We start from the raw sequence: 19,144 nt of genomic DNA, 5'->3' as shown, positions 1-19,144 counted from the left end.
TCCCCCAAGGCTTCATGTAGGACCTCCACTTCTGTCTGTTGTGTGCCTGAATGCTCCTCGCTCAGAGAACCCCCTCCCATTGACAGGAGGCACCCTTGTGATTTCTAACCATGCGCTTTACGTTTACTTCATGCAGTTTATCCTCGTTGAGTTGTGTGTATGTGTGTGTGTACGGAATTATCTGCTTAAAGTTTGTGTCCCCCACTAAATGTTAACCTCCTTGTGGGCAAGGGGCCTTCTTTCCCACAGCTGTGTCCCAAGTCCTACAGTGATGAGATGTTTGGTGTTTATTGAATGAAGGAATGAATGAGTGCTTGGAGTCCAAAAAGAACAGCGGAGTGTCTGGGGACAATCAGGTTGGAAAAAAGACAATGAACCAGCAACAGGACAGCTGTGTCCAAGTATTTAAGGACTAGGATGTGGAAGAGGAACTCAGCCTGTTGGGGTGGGAGAGGGGGGCTACAAGGACATTTTGTGAAGAAGAACCTTCCAATACTGCATTTTTAACATGGTTCTCTCACAAAATAACAAGCTCCCTAATTCGGGAGGTGTTCAGTAGAAGCTGGGTGCCTGTTTCTCAGTGATATCTTCGAAGGGATTCTTAGTTCGGGAGGAAAGCTTCTTCCAAGGTCTTTTTTTCACTCCAAGATTCTTCTTTTTTGAAATATTAATCTCCTAATGGATTGTGTCAGAAAATCGTCCCAGGCCAAGGCTTCTTTCCTCTGAATTCTCGACGTCAAATACTGCACGTAGTTTTTTTGTTACAAGTGGTCTTATAATAAATTACTTTTAATATGCTCCATCACGTTTCTTGAAATATGGCAGCATTCCTTTTACTGTTTATCCAATGGAATTACTTTTGTAATATGATGAAAAATTTATTGTCTAAGTTTTAATGCCCAGCATATTTTTTGGATGAAAGAGTGATTGTTTCTCTTTTCTTAATCTGGAAAAGTAGGAAAGAAACGAGTCCCCCAGATCTGCTTTAGACATTAAGAGTTGGGGAAATGTGGAAAGATCATTGTTAGTGGCAAAAGGATTCTGTGAAGTTGAGATAGTAGCTGTCTTGAGGGAGCGGTGGTAGGAGGGAGCATGACAGGGATGGGGGAGCCAGGACTCCTCTCTCTCTCTCCACCCGGGTGCTGGTCCCACGGCTGAGTTCTGTTCATGGACATTCAGCTGTACAGTGATGGCTACTTTCCCATATGCATAGTTTACTTCATAAAAAAGCTGTTTAAAAAACGAAATGGAAAGAATTGTTAGTGACTGATCTACACTTTAGTCCTGGCTCGGTCTTCATTTTAGTTTAACTGGGTTAGGCGAGTGGGGCTATCAGAGTTTTATTTTTTAAATCTTTTGAGAGAGGCTACGCTTTTGTTAGAAAATCGTTCTAAACAAGGCAAATGTCAGTAAAATGAACATCCCTCTCTGTCTCCATCTGTATCACTCTCTTCCCCACCCTTCTGGGTTTTACTCTAGAAATAATCCGCTGCTAAAGAGTTTCGAAACTATATTCTCTAGTTAAATCTTTGAACTTGGGCAGACTTGAGTGATGTGACTGTCGAGTGTGGAACTGGGAAATTGCTCTAAAGAAGTCTTTGTTTTCACTACAAGCGTCTGTATATGTGAGCTTTGCCTTGTGGTTCACAGAGGACTTGTTTATGAACGTAATAGATGGAGCAGTTAGATGTTTAAGTGGGCTTCACTGTGCTGTGTAATTTGCTCCTTCCTTATTTTCAAGTTTATGCACTTGAAATTCTTTTTGTGGCAGTTGGAAAGTATTGGCTTGTTTTCCCAAACCGAGGGGCAGAAGTATTTATCCTTTGTACGTAAAGTTTTCTTTAACGTTTTAGATTACTTATGTATATTGACTCAAAATTGTTTAAGCTTTGAAACACAATTACATTGTTAAAGAATACAGTAAGGGAAGAGCAATTATATTGTTATCCTATCTTCTGAATTAGGTTCCACATTTAGATAAACTAAACATTTCCAACATACCATGTTTTCGTGATGAATATTTTAATTTTGTAAATTAAGTTGAGTTCCAGGTAAATCAAAGTATCAGTGATCCTGATCTTTAAGCCTGTGCTTTGGTGTTTTACCCTTTCTAAAATGTTCTTGGAGAAAAAAACTGCCTGCTAAGCAAAGGATACGCTGGTTGGTTGATTTTAAACCTAATAATGCACTTAGGTGTCTTTTTCATCAGTGAGCCGTAAAACTTTCTCTTTGCTGATATTTCCTGTAATTGGAATAATTACTATAACAACGGGATGTTAGTCTAACAAAATATGTATTACTTTATTCTCTCTTATTAGAAACATATCAGAAGTTTCATTTAATTCCATTTTTTTACTAGTGCTACGAAAGGGAAACTTCAAATCTAGTGTAATAATTATTCAAGCGAATGGTGATAGGTGAGTGGAAGGCTGGGAAAGACCTAAAGATACAGAAAAATGTTGAAGTTTTTTAGAAAACTTTTTGGAATTTAAAAATAGATCTGTTCCTGTCTCAAGTAGATTTTGAGTCAAGTTTCTTTTATGGTCCTCTTTACATGTATAAATGGGGCATAGAATTCCTCACTTCTTGAGCTTTTCATAGTCCCTTGATCCTAAAACAAGAAGATTCTCTTCCTTATAAAATATGGGGCTTATAAAATATGAACGAGGGGCTTTGTGTTGGTAGCCTGGAAAGGGGTCAAGGTGCTTCCGGGTCAAGGTGTTTTGTCTGTGTTGAGTTAGAAAGGATCCCAGAGCTATTGGTCCTGTCAGCCAAGTAGGTATGACTTGTGTGCGTGGATTGGTTTGGTTTTGTTTTTCTTCCCCTTTAATCGACTCTTAAATCAGTTGGTGGTATAGTTGAGTTTCTAAGAAACAGTGGAAACAGGTTGAAGAGGTATTTTCTAAGAAGGATTAAAAGTGCTTGAAGAGTTCATTGAATCTGGCAGAAGTGTCCCTGTTTATCAAAGTTCGTCACAGGTCACAGAAGTAAAAACGGAGAGTCATTTATACTGGAGTGTTCAGTTTAGAAGTGTTTCTAAAGGAAATGCTGGCTGCGCACCATGGGTAACAGAATTATTCTGTTAGAGATGCTTGTGTGGTTTGGAGACGCTGGTGCAAAAGGAAAGAAATGGTGGGAGCGGTAGCCAAGAGTTTCCCATAGTAGACTTTGCTTTCTGACTGTTCTCGAATTCAGGCATTCATTTATATGTTGGATCATGTTGTGTCTATTACGGTGGAAATGAGAGTTTCGCTGAGGCCTGTCTTGTAAGTGGTCACTTGTTCTGGGTAAGGCGCTGTTTTCTGACCTCATACGTGGCATTGCTTTCCGGTTAGGTGGACAGAGTGATTGACTTGCTGGGCTGAAGTAGGGGATCAGAGGATTTGAGGTGGTTTTTTGTTTTGTTTATTTATGCATAAAATTAACATGTATTTTATGAAGGACTTACTACTAATTACTTGTAACGAAACAAAGTCTGCCCACACACAGGTAGAGCTTTAATTCAGTTTCTCTCTTCTCTTTACCATTTTTTCATGCCATGTAATAGAAATGCTATTTATCTGTTGTGCATTGCTAAAATATTTATATGAAGTACACTTTTATTGCACAAACTGACTATATGCTGATGGCTGCTGCTCCAACCTCATTTCAAAATTACTAAGTGATTTTATTGACAGTATTGTTTAGGTTGTGGGTTGTAAAGCTTATCTTTTATTTTTCCTTTCTAGGTTCAAAGCAGTGGCACATGATAGGCCACCTGCAGCCAGAAACCTCCTATGATATTAAAATGCAATGCTTCAATGAAGGAGGAGAGAGCGAGTTTAGTAACGTGATGATCTGTGAGACGAAAGGTAGGGGAGGGGTCAGACTTAGTGCTTTCTCCCTGGACAGAACTAGAATTCTGAACTCTGGATTATTCCTCCTGACTATCGATATTTTTGCTAAAGAAACTTTGGACTGTTTTTTAGGTGCATCCATTTAGACTGTCCCAACAGTCTAGGCTTCTGTCGGCTAGATAACTTGCCTTAAGAATAGTTTACATAAGCGTTCATTGTATTCATTAACTTCTGTGTGACTCTGAGTAAGTCATTTCTTTTTTTTTCCTCCGTGAAGGAACAGAAATATTTGCTGACTAATTATCTGAGATTGCTGTGAGAATTAGAATCCTTAAAAAAAAGTAGAAGGATTTTTAAGGAGAAGCACTACGTACGCTTAAAGTGGTTTCCTGAATGACAGATATGTATAACACTACCTACTCGTTCAATGAAGTGTAGTAAGTTCAGAATTAGTCGCTAATTCCAAAGTGGAATTCTCACCTCTGCCTGCATACATAGCTTAGCTGTAAAATATTACCATCGTTGAAAACAGAAGATACCACACTTGACTAATAGAAATAGCCAAAGTAGAAACAGGCTCAGAAAGATTGAATTATAAAGATAAGACTCGGTTTCCTTGTTTAATTCTGAATCAGGTGTCTTCCTGCTGCAAAACCCACATATTAAATTCACATTTAAACTTATATACACACAGACCTGTAGACTGACCTTGAATTTCACTTGTTTAGCATATATTTGAGTACCTCTTTGTACTGAACACTGTGATATGTTCATGAGCATTTCTTACTTGCCTCCGGAGTGCTGTGAAACTTGGAGCAAAATTACATAAAAATGAAATTTCTCATCTCTGTTCCCAAGACATTTAAGAGTCTAGCCAGGCAGAACATAAAACACAGACAGTAATGTGCTAACTGTGCTGTTTTTAAGTATTATTAATTGACTTTGCTGGGGAATCAAAGGTTCTACCTACAGACTTTCAGATCAGTGAAAAACAACAAACTTTAAAATGTTAACTGTTCAGACTGAATGAGTTTCTAAAATGTGTTACACAGTCCCAGCCTGTTTAAGTAGAACATTTGATGCATGATTTCTCCTTTTAAAGAAATGACTCAGAGTTCTTGCTGTGAACAGCAATTGTCTTATCTTTAGTAATTCAGTAAATATTGGAGGCCAGCCTCTTTCCCCCACCCTTAAAGATCATAGACTGTCACGACTTTTCTTCCGTTCTCTGCTTTCTCTTTATGTTTTTCACCTCACATTGCCCATGTCATGCTCCTGCTCTCTCTTCGTATTCACGTTAATGGGACCATGTCACTCACCGTGCACTGCAAAAGTTTCTAACTTCAGTGAGGGGTTGGCAACTAGTCATCAAGCTTGGTGGAATTTTGAATACATTAAGAGTAAATAAAGAGTGAATAAACCTGACGGACTTCCCTATGAGTAATCGTGGTATTTCATGTGTTCATTTCTGGAACATCCATTTTTGTCTCAGAAACTTGTTTGTTGTCTTTGGAATTCTCAGGGACCTTGGAATTGTATAATCCAACATACCACCCAAAGCAGAAATTTCCTATAGAGACTCTCTGCCAGGTATTCTGCCAGCTTTCAGTGATGGAGAGCTCTTTCCTTGGAAAGGCAGCCTCTCGTTGACTGATTTCCAGCCCTGTTCTGCGTAGTTGAAGTTGCTAGAAAATAGAACCCCAATAGAATGTTTGTTGAAGTAGACTTTTTTTAAAGACCACTCTGCTCCTGTAGTTATTAGGAACCATAACAGGAAATGTACTATGATAACTAATAATAATGACAAAATGGATTGAACACTGCCGCGTGCCAGGCTCCATGCTGAGAGCTTTACTCTTCGTGGCAACCTTATGATGGGGTTGTTATTATTATCTCCATTTTCCACATGCAGCAATTGGTTCATGGAGGTCCAAGTCTTACAGCTGAGGATAAATGATGGAACAGGTTAGCAACCTGGGCCGTCTGGTTCTAAAGATCAGGCCATCAACCACTGTGCTCTACTGCCTTTCTATGACATTTAAAGCATCAAGAGCATGTTATTTGGGGACAGAGGAAATGGGGTTTGGGTCCCACCTGTTATTAGCTTTTGTGGTTGCCGTTATCCAGAGTACCAGTGAACTAGGTAGAAGCACTGCGTTTATGTGGACTCCAAAATTTTTTGGTTATGGAAGTTTAATATTATGTGTGAGGTTTTTGGAATTGTATATAATTGTTCTAGTAGTCCAGAGTCATGTCTTCTAATATTATTCACATGCGAGAGGCATAAAATATCTAATTGTGAGTCTCATTCAGCTCAACGTATATCAGATCGAAAGGAGTTTTTGTCCCATCTGTACGTTGAAATAGTTTTATGTCAACTCTTTGGGAGTCTTCTGCAAGTACAATTGAGCAGATACTCATATAGCAGTTTGGGTTAGACCAAGTGCATCTGTGTCTCTGGTCTTATAATTTCTTTAGAATTTGTGACCTAAAACCTTGACATTAGATTTTTAAACTTTTGAGCCCTCTTTGTGACTCATTGGTGGTCAGATCATCTCAGTACCAAGCGTAAACAGACCGGCTTGGATTCCTAACCAGACCTCCTTCGGAGAGTAAACCATTTCATAGAGTCTGTCTTCACTCTGACATCATGTTTTCCTGCATATTTCAACTAGTGAAACGGGTTCCTGGAGCTTCTGAGTACCCTGTCAAAGACTTGAGCACCCCTCCAAATTCTTCGGGGAGTGGAGGAAATGCTGGGCCCACAACCAGTCCCGCCAGAAGCAGTGACATGCTGTATGTGATCGTTGGCTGCATTCTGGGTGTAATGGTGCTTATCCTCATGGCTTTCACTGCCACGTGCCTGTGGAAGAACCGCCAGCAGGACCCCATACAGAGTAAGTCATCCATCAGTGCCTCCTCCTCTCTTTCTAAAGATAAGTAGAAAAAGATTGTCAGAAGAAATACTGATTTCTAACACGTTCACGTATGAGTGTCCTGGTATAAAACACATTCGATCCTCTTCATTCAGCAGAGGTGACTTTCAAACAGTTCTAGCTGTAAGCCAAAGTAAGTGGAGCATCACATTAAATTGCCCAGGAGAAAGAAACAACAAAGCCCAAACTAAGCAGGTCTCTATGTAAATAGCTGACTTAGTGCTGGGAAACTCTGGCTCTGTCGGACCACCAAAGAGGATGAGGACTTGAAGCATGAGCTTTGGAATTGCTGCAGGAGCCCCTTCATACGGGTCCAAATCTTGTCAGCGAGGAAAAGGCATGATGGAAAGGAGGGTAGTGGAGACTTTTCTAAGTTACTGTCCCGGGATGACACAGATGAAGATACCACAGTCCTGATTCAGTACTGAATGTACTAAAACCTCTGCAGAGTGGCGCCCCCACCCCCAAATGCGTCCAGTGGTAGGAGTGTCCGAGCTGTCCATGATGGTGCGGTAGTAAAACAAGTAACCTTAGAACCCTCTTCCCTTTTCTTTCCCCATTTTTCTTACCCTCACGCGCCTACCATTTCTCTTCCCTCAGCTATCATAAAAGAGGACAATCAGATCAATCAGTCTTTAGTCTCTGCTGGGAGGAAGTATTTTGGTTTCCTCTTTGGCCCCAGGAGAAAGGGATGGGACAAGAGCAGAGGAAGACCCCAGCCGTGACAGGCACTCGAGCAGCTCTTAGCCAGTTCCTGCCCGTGGTCCCTTTTTAGTGAACAGCTCCGGGGGCGGGCGGAAAATGATGTATTTTTATTGCCTTGGCGCCTTCCAGGAGATAGGCAGGGAGAGAAGTGGTGGTGGTACCAGGCTGAAAGAGCTGGCCATCCCTTGATTGGGTCTTTTTCTAAATGGTTTTAATGTCATTGACTTTGAGTGTGTGAGAGTGCGCTGAACCATTAAAAGGAGAGTACTGATCTGGTTGTCTGAGCAAGATTCATCTGGCTAAAGTCATTTTCCTTTGTGACTTGATAACATGTTGAAAGATGGGAATTTGTGATGGTAACGTTCATTCCGTCGTTCATTCAGAAGATACTCGTTGACTCTCTCCTGTGTGCTCCGCACTGTGGTGGACAGTGCAGGTATAACGCCCTCTCCTTATAGTTTAGTGGAGAAGAGAAGCAGGTATACTGCTAATAACACCCCTGTGCTAATAACACACCTGTCATAGGAAGAGGAACACCTAGTCCGGTCTTGGCGCCTCCAATACCTGTGAAGAATCGATCGAAACTCTGGCAACAAATCCTGTGCGGTTTAGATAATATACTTTCTGAAGGACATTTCACTTTTTCTCAATATATCTGGTAGGTGTGCCTCTGGGAATCAGATATTTGAGGCAGTTGTTGAAATGCTTTTAATATAAGGAAAGGGGATAATTAGCCTTTTGCCTTTGGTGCCTCAAAACTTCCGACTTGGCTATAATAACCAAAGAACTACGTGAATAGTGAATGTTTCCCCAACCCCATCCTTTTACTTACAAGTGGTGTTTACTGCTTTTTGAAATATCCTACCTAAAGTTATCCTGTTGTTGTACAATTTCTTTCAGCACGTGGAGGCACAGGGGAATGTAAACACCTTTTCGTAGCGTTGCCGGTACTTTGATAGTTTCAGCTTGCATGGTTTATTAATTCTCTTTTGAGTAATTTCTCTCTGGTTAACCTCTCCTCCCATGAAAAGAGTCGTAACTAACTTACAGTTCCTGGCTGACTCCACACTGTAAAGGAAATAACGGCAATAATTTTATTAAAGCACATCTCACAGGGAGGCTTTAAGCGAACACTTTTTTTAGAGTATTTTATTTTAGTATAGATATGGTTTATCCAGGGTTTAATTAATAAAACTTCCTCAGCAAGAAGACTTGTCCTTTTCAGTATCTTATCTTTTCTTTTGTTGTTCTCTCTCAACAGAATATGACCCACCAGGCTATCTCTACCAAGGGTCAGACGTTACCGGGCAGATGGTGGAATACACCACCCTGCCTGGCACAAACCGGATAAACAGAAACGTTCATGGAAGCTTCAGTAATGGCTGCTCCCATCTGCACCACAAGCTCCCCAATGGAGTCAGCGGGAGCTTAAATGGAGGACTCTACTCTGGGCGCACGAGCTCTCTAACCAGGACACGTGTGGATTTTGAACATCCTCATCATCTAGCGAATGTAAGAGACCCAATTATAAATAAAAGCGCCCCTGTGCCCCACGGTGCCAGGATACAAGAACAGGGCCAGCACGCGTGGTCTTTCCCAATATAGAAACCTCACAGGTTCACTGGAGTGGACGTAGCATGTGTCACCGGCAGCCCCTTGATCCAGAGTCACGTTTGGAAGCTTTCTGTTATCAGGCAGTAGTTATATTAATCCATCTGATTTATATTTTTAAATTATTTAGCACTGGAAGTACAGGACCAGTAACAAACAGACTGGAACTTATCCGTGCGATGAAGCGGAAATACCATTGAGCGTGGACCAAGCCAAATACTTTATTATTTTTTTTTATTATTATTATTTTTTTGCGGTACACCGGCCTCTCGCTGTTGTGGCCCCTCCCGTCACGGAGCACAGGCTCCGGACGCGCAGGCTCAGCGGCCACGGCTCACGGGCCCAGCCGCTCTGCGGCATGTGGGATCTTCCCGGACCGGGGCACGAACCCGTGTCCCCTGCATCGGCAGGCGGACTCTCAACCACTGCGCCACCAGGGAAGCCCAAACCAAATACTTTAAATTTGATTTATTTAGAGCAAACTCCGAAAGCTCATATGCTTAGACGAGTCAGGCAGATCTTGAAACTGAGTGAAGCAAGGTGGGGATGGGACAGAAGCGGTGGAGGCGTGGGAGAGCTGTGCACTGTCTTCAAGCAGCAGCCCCGGTTCAGCGCCCCTTGTCTGTATGCAGAGCTGAGGGCCCCGTGTGGCCTGGTCTTCTGATTTTTCACAACATCCGTAAATCTAGGTGAAATCACCAGATTTTTTTACACGTTAGCAACTAATTCCAGTTTTAGAAAGCGTTGCGTGGGCCACGCACAGCATGTCTGCAGGCCACCAGATTGTCACTTCTGACCTCCTGTGAGGTTTTTTTGATTTGCTTTGCCCCATGTGTGTTTCTGTGGTTTATGTTTTACAACATTAGAATTCTCTAGCCACAAGGAGTGATAAACCTTTAAAACTACCTTATTTCAGGGATAACCAGCTGATACAGTTTAATTTTTGAAAGGAGAGTAGAATGACTGGCGTATTTTAGATTTGTGCTGGTGAAAGAGATTCTCTGCACTAGGCGGTTTGATTTATGACATTGTTTGGATATGCATCCACATTATTTTTCAATCAGATAGATAATAGGTTTAGTTGGTCAGTTAAGCACTCATTTACGTTTTTGTCATTGTTCTGATTACAGATATATTTGCCCATAACCCACAATGTGCTAAAGTTTGGAGAAGTTTAGAGATTTTTTAAAAAATCTTCAACCGTAGTAAAGGTTTATTAAAATATTACCTTTGGAGAACAAAACTATAATATATATTTGAATCTTAAAGCTAGAAATCTAAGGGCTTTCCTGTGACCTAGCTTTAGTATGTCATAGAAAAAATATTTAATTTGCTTTAGTGTATCTCATTACCAAACGAGAATAATGATTTCATTATTTTGTGTGGAAAGACATGGCTTATATTCAGACTTTCTAAACTTTTTTTGTCACCATTTCTAGTCCAGACTACTAACATTGTCCAAGAAACTGAAGGGGAGAGCATGACGGTTTGAACAGCACATGCTGTTTCCATAAGAAGAAAAAATAACTCTGATGCTTGCTTTAGTATTTGAACACAGTACTTTGTGTTTTTCGAACAATGAGTTGCTATTTAAATAAGAGTTGCCCCATTAAGTGTACAATTTTAGAGGTTATCCTCTGTGATCTTAACTCGTTCGTTTTCTTACTCTTCTCTTCTGGGAAGGTGGAAATAGGGACATATTTTAAATGCTGTTGATCATAAAAATGATTGAATTAACTGTGATCCGTTTAGTGATTCAAATAAATGCATCATCCTGTAGGTCGTTAACTTCAGTTTTTGCGGAGGCTTTGGAGTTTATCCTCATGGACTGAATGTAGCAAAGGAATATTCTTTCTCTCAAAGTTTTCCTAAAAATTCCTATTGCTAGTTGGCTCAGGAACGTTGAGAGAAATTTTCAGTACTTTTGGTTTGCTTCGATTCTGGCTGTTGTTGTGAGATGAATGGAAGTGGAAAGTGTTCTGGGAAAAACGATTTCCTGAACTTTTCCTAACCTTGAAGGCCTGTTCTGAGTTTGGGTGCAATGTAACAGCCTCCCTCCCCCTTATCAAATTCAGTTCTGCTGTTCTGCTTTTGAAAGCAGAATTTTGACTCTGACCATAAGGCTGGTTCCAGCCTTAACTTCAGTTTTGAAGAGCCCTTGCCATCGTATATGTCAAGTGAACATTTTACAGTGAAGTATGTGTTAATCTGGGCATTTTTCTTAATTGCCGGGCAGTTTCCGCCAAAAGCAACAGCAAAATATTAATACTCCGCTCCAAGTCATCGCTGGCTGAGAATCTGCTCCATCTGGAAAAATATAACATGTTTTAAGACCTCATCTAGTCAAGTGAACAGACCTAATCGAAATAATTACAGGAAAATGAAGATGGGTTTATCTAGTGACATCATTCAAACAGATTTCCACCCTGTTTCTCCAACTGGCATCCCATAAAATTTTTCCATGACTGCTAGGAAGGTAAAAATGAATAGGAGGTTATAACGCATAGAGTATTTTGGGCCCATTAGATTTGAAACACTGAAGGGAAGTGACTAAACTTCTCCCTTCATTTATTTGCCTCTTTCCAGTACAAACATACATGCAGAAAACATAGGAGTTCAGTTTTGGGAGAACACTTTTAATACTGTGCAGAACTCATTCGTGAATACGAGTAAATAGTGATGAACGGAACACGACTCAGAGAGATGGTTAAAATATGCCACGTACCCATTTATCGTTGGTGCGGCTTTTACATTTGAGGTGATGTGGTTACTAGTCTATGGCACCTTCAGCACTCTTTCTCTTTCTCTTTTTCCCTGTACTTGCTTCCTGATAAGGGTGGTGGCCTGTACACGGCAGTACCTCAGACTGACCCGATGGAGTGCATTAGTTGTCGAAATTGTCGGAACAACAATAGGTACGTTGCTGTGTGTTTGCACAGGTGGTTGTGAATAGGTATGTGACCCCCTTTGTTATTCTCCATTCAGCAAAGGAAGTTCTTACAATTTTACCTAAGTTATAAAATCTCAGAATGTGGAGTCTTAAGTTTAAGGCTGTTACACAGTTTTTGCCCCAGCTTTACAGTTTTTAACCTTTCTGTGCTTTGGTTTCTTTAGCTATATTGACAATATTGATGACTTTATTTCTCACTGAGATACTTTTAAGAGGTTTGATGTTTCTGAAATCTTTCAATTAGTGTCATTCTCTGCGTACAGACTTCATCTTTTCTCACCTGTTCTGTTTTCAGTAGAGTTCTTTTCTATGCTATGTGAGATTTTCTACTCTATATTCTGGATGGGAGCATGTTTGAATGTTAGGGGAAAAACCCTGTGTGTATGGTAATGCTTTTTCATAGTAACATTACTGAAATTTTCGTATCAGATTATTCAATGTTTTAAAAATTCTTTAAACCTTAAGATAATTAAGTAGCATAATCTTGCTTTCTTTTAATTTCTGTTTTTTAAAATTAAGAGTTATATGTACTCACACTACTTCAGGCAAGATAGAAATATGTAGAGTGAAATGTACATTTAAATTTTGACAGAATATTCAGAAAGCTTTCATGCTATAGTTCTCTATGTATTAATCCCAAAGGATTATTAAATAATTTGTTGTACTGAAGTTACATCTGTCGGAAATCTCAGTTCTTTCTCTTACATAATGATGGTGTTTGATTACGTGGTCTCAAAAGTCCTTCCCAACTCTAAAGCTCTGCAACTTAAAAACCATATTATAGTTAGTACATAAAATACCTGGAGTGTGGACTGGAGTTTGGTTATTTCATTACTGAAATGGGGTTTGACCCACACTTTTAAAACCAATTATGAAGTTAACAGTTGCATCTGGGAGTTATCAAAACCAGAACTTGAAGAAGGAATCGGTCAACCATTGAATTAAAAGTACATTGTTTCATCATGTGTTTTGAGAGTTGAGAGCAAAAGCAATAAAGCTTTCTGGAGATTTTTTTTTTTAATCATTTACTTAACCCATCTTAGGGTTTCTGTATTAGCAAGGAGCCATCTGCCTGTTTTGTGTGCTAAGATTTGCTTGTTACACTTTAAAATTCTGTATGACCCTAGCTAAATTTTAAGATGCTCGTAACAGTGAAGCCACAGTTTTGTCCTGAGCTTGTCAAAGGCTTTATCACGACTTGTTAGGAGCATGCTAAAGAACTGGTAAAGATGGTTCATATGCCTGGTAAGTAATCAGATGGGCTTAATTAAAACACATCCTTTGTGGTTCCTGTGGCCATCGGCAAATGTGATTCAACCCAGACGTTAGAATGATGGAATGAGCGGACCTCAGGTCTAAGAATAAGTAAACATAGGCTTTGCCGCTGCTTAAATCTATGATCTTGGGAAAGTTATGTAATCTTTCTGAGGCTATTCCTTATCTGAAAAATGGAGAATTGTCCTAGATAGTGTAAAATTGCTCCCAACATACTCTGATTATAGATTTTGGTAATTTGTTGCTCATCATCTTTATAATGAGGTATCATATCCTAGTACCAAAAATACATCCCATTTCCTTAAAAGAATTTGAATGACTTCTACCATCTTGCATTCGTGGCCATTTTTGTATGTGTGAGCGTGTGTGTATGTGGCCTTTGGGGGTTTTATTATACATGGTTTTTTTCCTTTAAGACAGTGGACAATTATATTTCTATTGGTTTTCAAGTTAATGGCCTCTTGCATTTCATGTATGGGGGTTTTATCTGGGAGCGTAGGTGAATTCTCTGCAGCCTGAGAAAGCCAGCTTCTGTTTCTCCCGGGCCTAAATCTTCTGCCTACCTCAGAGTCTACTGTTTAGGGCAAACCTTCGCTTGCCTGCCTTGCCTCCGAGGTTAGCCAAGTGGCTCGTCTGGCTTCCAGGAGCGCTTATGTGGTTTTGACACAGATGAACGTCAATAAGTACCTATCTTCAACTCTGCCAAATTGGAATCATTAAATCGAAAGCCTCTAACTCCTTTAACGTTGTAACTGAAAACAGGTATCCCCCTCTCAAGATCCCCAAGACGGCAAAATGTGTAATAAGCTTCTAATACTGAGAGGCAGGTGATATATCATGTATACTCCCCAAATAGGCCCAATTTTCATCAATTTACACTTTTACAATGTCGATGTTATCGCTAAGACTAAATTTGCGTTTCCTAGTGCCAACTGAAAAGAGTGTGTTCACAAAAAGAGGTATAATTTCAGTTAAGGCATATGAGGGCTATCCCGGGGATATTTTGGAGTTTTTCGCTCCTCAGTCAAAAGAAACATTTACTGAGCACTAACCGCTGGGATAGGTTCTGAGGTGTTTCCAGGCAGAAGGAATCACAGTCACGGAAGGAGGAAGGATAATGCTTACGTGAGGGTAAAGAGGCTACTTCAGTGGTTATCAAACTTCCGCACACGCTGGAATGAACGTGGAGCACTTGTAAAAACACAAATTACGAGGCTCTACTTCTAGAGCTTGTGATTCAGTGGGTCTCGGGTGGAGGCTGAGAATTCGCCCTCCTTATGAGTTCCAGGGCTACTCATGCTGCTGGTGCTGGGACCATGCTTGGAGAAACACTGGCATAATTTAGCCGGAGAAATGCAAATAGAGGGTAGCAGGATATAAAACTGGACAACCAGTCTGAGTTTCTATCATGGATGACCCTTACTGTCGGGGTTTAGGAGTTTATTTAATCAACATTTATTGAGTGCCCACCATGTGCTAGGTACTGGCCCAAGCCCTCCCTCCAGAGAGCCAACAGTTAATAATAGTGATTCACAGCCAGAGCTTGAAGTATAGTGAGTAGAGTTTGAAGAAGCACACTGAATCTTGTAGTTTTATATTTAAGGAATAGAAAAAAAAAATCCCTATTGTTTCTGTAATATCCAATACAGGAGGGATGTGAGATTTTTACATTAATCAAAAAGGGGGATATGGGTTAAGTGTTGAGAAACACTGGGCTTAGTGTCACAATGATTCTTTTGAAGATTTTTAAGAAAGGGAGCCATCTATGCAAGATGTGTATAACAAGCTGGTTAATGGTAGTGGTCAGTACGCTGGTAGGATTGGAGGGAGGAGACCAAGTGTGACTACTTGTGTAATGGAGGCCTTAGCTTCACGCAAGGAATGGGGTGGAAAGGAAGAGAAAAGTGAGATTCTAGAGCTGGAATCTTTAGGACTTGGCCATTGACTGACTGGGATCTGGGAAAAAATGGGAGGTTCAAATGAATGGAAAGTTTCAAACACGAATGACCTGGTAGTTGCCATGGTAATAGTCATAGAAATAAGAAACTTAATAAAATGATATATGGAGGAAAGGTGATGAATTTGGTTTGGGGCTTTTAGAGTTTCAACTGCCAGTTGGGTATCTAAGTCAAGGAGACACAGGAAAATGCTGCTCTTGGGTTCAGGGGTTAGATTGGGACAATGATCTCTATATTTCAGAGTCATTTGTATCAAAGTGATAGAATTTAAGAATACGTGGGATCACCAATGGAGACAATAACCTTGACAGTTTGATTATTTTTATATATTTAATTATTTAAGGTATTTGTTTGCTTTATTTCTTAAGTGTTTTTTTTTTAAGCTTTTTGTTGTGGACCATTTTTAAAGTCTTTATTGAATGTGTTACAATATTGCTTCTGTTTTATGTTTTGGTTTTTTTGGCCCCGAGGCATGTGGGATCTTAGCTCCCCGACCAGGGATCGAACCCACACCCCCGGCATTGGAAGGCGAAGTCTTAACCACTATACCACCAGGGAAGTCCCTATTTCTTAAGTATTTAAAGGGATTAGACATCTTTTTTATAATCCTCTCTTTTATTATTTTTTGCTTATTGCCTTGATATATCTTCAAAGAGATGAGGAAAGGGGTGTGAAAATCAGGAGAGCGACAGGGAAAGAGGATTCATTCATTCATTTATTCATTCAACGGACATTTGTTGAAGGTCTACAGTGGGCCAAGCACCAAGATAGGTCCTGAGGCTACAGTTGTGAGCAAAACAGGCATTGTCCCTGCCTTCACTGAGCTTATAGTTTGATGGGGAGACATATCTTTTTTTAAAAAATGACATAATAATCATAAAAATGAATATATAATTAAAACTGGATGCTTTAAAGACAAAATAAAGAATGTAGTAGAAAGGAAAGACTTCCCTAAAGCAAGTGACATTTTGCTCTGAAGAATTTGTAAAACTAGGTAAAAGAGGATGGGGATAGGTTTAAAGCTTTCCAGGCAAAGGTAAGGTACCATTTGTGTAAATCTTTAAAGCAGAATGCCAGAATCCTCACAGAACTTAAAGAAGGCTAATGTGGCGGGAACCTAGTAAGCGAAAGGGTCAGAGGTAGAAGACGAGTGAAATTAGATGGTACGGAGCCATGGCGAGTCAGTGAAAGATTTTAAGTAAAAAAACATTGTGATAGAGAGCCCTCCGGGGGACAGAGTTTGGAGAATCCACTGGATGGCGCAGGAAAGGATACAGGGGACCCGTTGGATGGCCGTGGCAGTAGTCCAGACGAGAAGTAGTATACTAAGATAGCTACAGTAGATACAGAGAGAGGTCGGTGGGTGGGAGAGATTTAGGAGGTGCAGTTTTTTTAAAGAGACATGAGTAATTGTGTGAGGAGGCAGCAGAGGGGGAGGTGTCAAGGATGGTGTCCAGGTAATTGGATGCCTTCGCTGAACGAGGAAACACTGCAGGAAAGAGCTTATACCTGTCTACCCCTCACACACCTGGGAGCCATCCCCTGAGACCCCGGGGGTGCCCCATCAAACTCACCTTGACCCCGGGCAGCTGTCTTAGTCCACAGGTGCCTGAGAACTGACGAAGGCCTTTCCATGTGGAATCTTGCCTGCACTGTGTCCTGCCACCGCAGTTTGTTTTTTTCTGCCTTCTTAGGTTTAAACTTGAATGTATTCCTTAGAGTCGGCTTTTAAGAAGCAAGTCATTGCCAGCCTTAGGCCCCTTTTATCGTCCTTCTATTTCAGTCCTAGAAAAGTTTGCTTTTCTTGTCTAAACTGGCACATTGCAGATTTGACAACAGATAAGAAGGGCATGTGTGGAGTTTTATTTGCTTCTAGGGCTTTTGTGGCATTTGTAGACGACTACGTGCCTCTCTGGGTTCAGTCCATGTGATCTTTTCAGGTTTGAGAGTAGCATGTAGTAGCTCCCTGTGAACACCTGGAAAGAAGCTTTTTGTTTTTGTTTTTGTTTTGCGGTGCACGGGCCTCTCACTGTTGTGGCCTCTCGCGTAGCGGAGCACAGGCTCCGGACGCGCAGGCGCAGCGGCCACGGCTCTCGGGCCCAGCCGCTCCGCGGCACGTGGGATCTTCCCGGACCGGGGCACGAACGCGTCCCCTGCGTCGGCAGCCGGACTCTCAACCACTGCACCACCAGGGAAGCCCGGAAAGAAGCATATTTAATGAGGCTTTTCAGGGAGCCAGCCCCCTCCACAAAAGACTCAACTGAGAGTCTTGTGCAGTTTGGGCACTGCAAGAGTTAAACAGATTTTAATCAAATAAATCAATAGCTTTCTACCCACCTCCTGTCCTCAATTCAAAAAGCAGTAGTGCAGTTCTGGATATGTAATCAAATGGCGTTTGTCAGTTGCTTGGCTAGTTTAATGGGAAAGGATTGACATTAAATCTGGTCTGTTTACCATCAGTCTTGATAATTTGTAAGAGAGTAGAGAGGACACTGATGAAATTCACAGATGAACAAACTGAGAGGTCCCATCAGGAGGGCACAAAAAATTAACTTTAAGGGTCCTAGAGAGATTGGAAATGGGCAGGAAGTAGCCAAGTAAAAATCAGCTTGGAAAAATGTATATAATCCATCTGGGAAAAATAGTACTATCTATACCTGGCTGATGGTCAAGAGGAGAAATAAAGCTATTCGGAATAGTGCTTTAGAACACACAGATATTATAAATGGCCTCCAAGTTTTTACATAATGATCACCTTAAAAGTCTGTGTATTGTTGGTTTTGGGGGTGCTCTTTCACCAACTTGAAACCTTCCGCTGCTGTCAGATATACTCAGGTAAAAATAGTGTCTAGAGATGAATGTGAAAACATTTCATTATAGTAGTAGTTCTTTCAGACCTAGAGTTTGGTCTACCCAGTTGGTTTGTTAAGTATGAAAACAACTGCTTATCCAGGACACCTAGACTCTTTCCTGCAGCAGGTTAATTTGTTATGACTAAACCCACCTCCTGTCCCTGTCCACTCAGCTACTTCAGAACTAGCCATAAAACCAAAGGAAGGAAACACGACAAAGCCCAAGATTTGGATTCTCTTCCATCTACGGTAATCAGCCTGATTCCCTAAGAAAAATATTGAAAGAACTATGTCTGATTTCTTTAACCGATCAGTACCTTCCTTCTGAGTTACATACCTCCTACTTTTGATAGGGAGACCCAATCCTGTTGTCAGGGAGTCACATGGTTAGACTAGTACTTTTGGTCTTTTATTTGTAGGAGAGTGTGTGTGTGTGTGAACTTGCCATGTTCAGTAATGCACTCAGTCATTTATAGTCATATCCAACATGTTGTTGGGTGACAGTCACCAAGAAACTAATTCCCAAAAGGAAATTCCCATTGCAAGGCTTGGGTCACTGCAGCATCCAACAAAGAGTGTACGGTGACAATGGGCCCTGGAGGAATGTCATCAGGGTTCTGTTGCACAGTTACTGATGGCTTCCCCAAAATAAGGGCTAGGTCAGCAAAATAACAGACACAGGGGCACGAGGAAACAGCAGGGGTGAGCTGAATATTAAAACAAACCACCACCAAGAGGAAACCGTTTCAGAAGATGTTCATGAAGCACATTCACGAAAATAAGTATCACACGTCCAAGAGGCTCATGGGTAGTTAGTCCCTGCCCTCCAGGGATAACCAAAAGAGGAAACTTAAGGCAAAATGTGTATAATTATCTAATCAGAGTTATTCTGCACATAATCACGCTTAACAAATATTCAGCTGTGTAATCAGAAATGGGATACTTCTCTGCAAAATATTTTGGAGGTGCTGTGTAGTTTTACTGGAATGTCCAAAATATGTTTAGTCAAACACTAAAGCAA

General features: G+C 40.8%; 1 protein-coding gene across 4 annotated transcripts in view; it reads left to right on the top strand.

Annotated features, from left to right (window-relative positions):
• The window catches only part of CDON (cell adhesion associated, oncogene regulated), a 99,059-nt gene that overhangs the window by 70,124 nt on the left and 9,791 nt on the right, over positions 1-19,144 (top strand). For all 4 annotated transcript variants that reach the window (XM_059068472.2, XM_059068473.2, XM_067039261.1 and 1 more), the window contains exons 15-18: positions 3,729-3,851; positions 6,512-6,733; positions 8,739-8,989; positions 11,924-12,003. In XM_059068472.2, the coding sequence (XP_058924455.1) occupies positions 3,729-3,851; positions 6,512-6,733; positions 8,739-8,989; positions 11,924-12,003 (676 nt within the window). The remainder of the gene's footprint in view (positions 1-3,728; positions 3,852-6,511; positions 6,734-8,738; positions 8,990-11,923; positions 12,004-19,144) is intronic.

The sequence above is a fragment of the Kogia breviceps genome, chromosome 7, assembly GCF_026419965.1.
Source record: "Kogia breviceps isolate mKogBre1 chromosome 7, mKogBre1 haplotype 1, whole genome shotgun sequence".
In the NCBI taxonomy this organism is placed as follows: domain Eukaryota; kingdom Metazoa; phylum Chordata; class Mammalia; order Artiodactyla; family Physeteridae; genus Kogia; species Kogia breviceps.
This window is presented reverse-complemented; position numbering and strand designations above follow the sequence as displayed.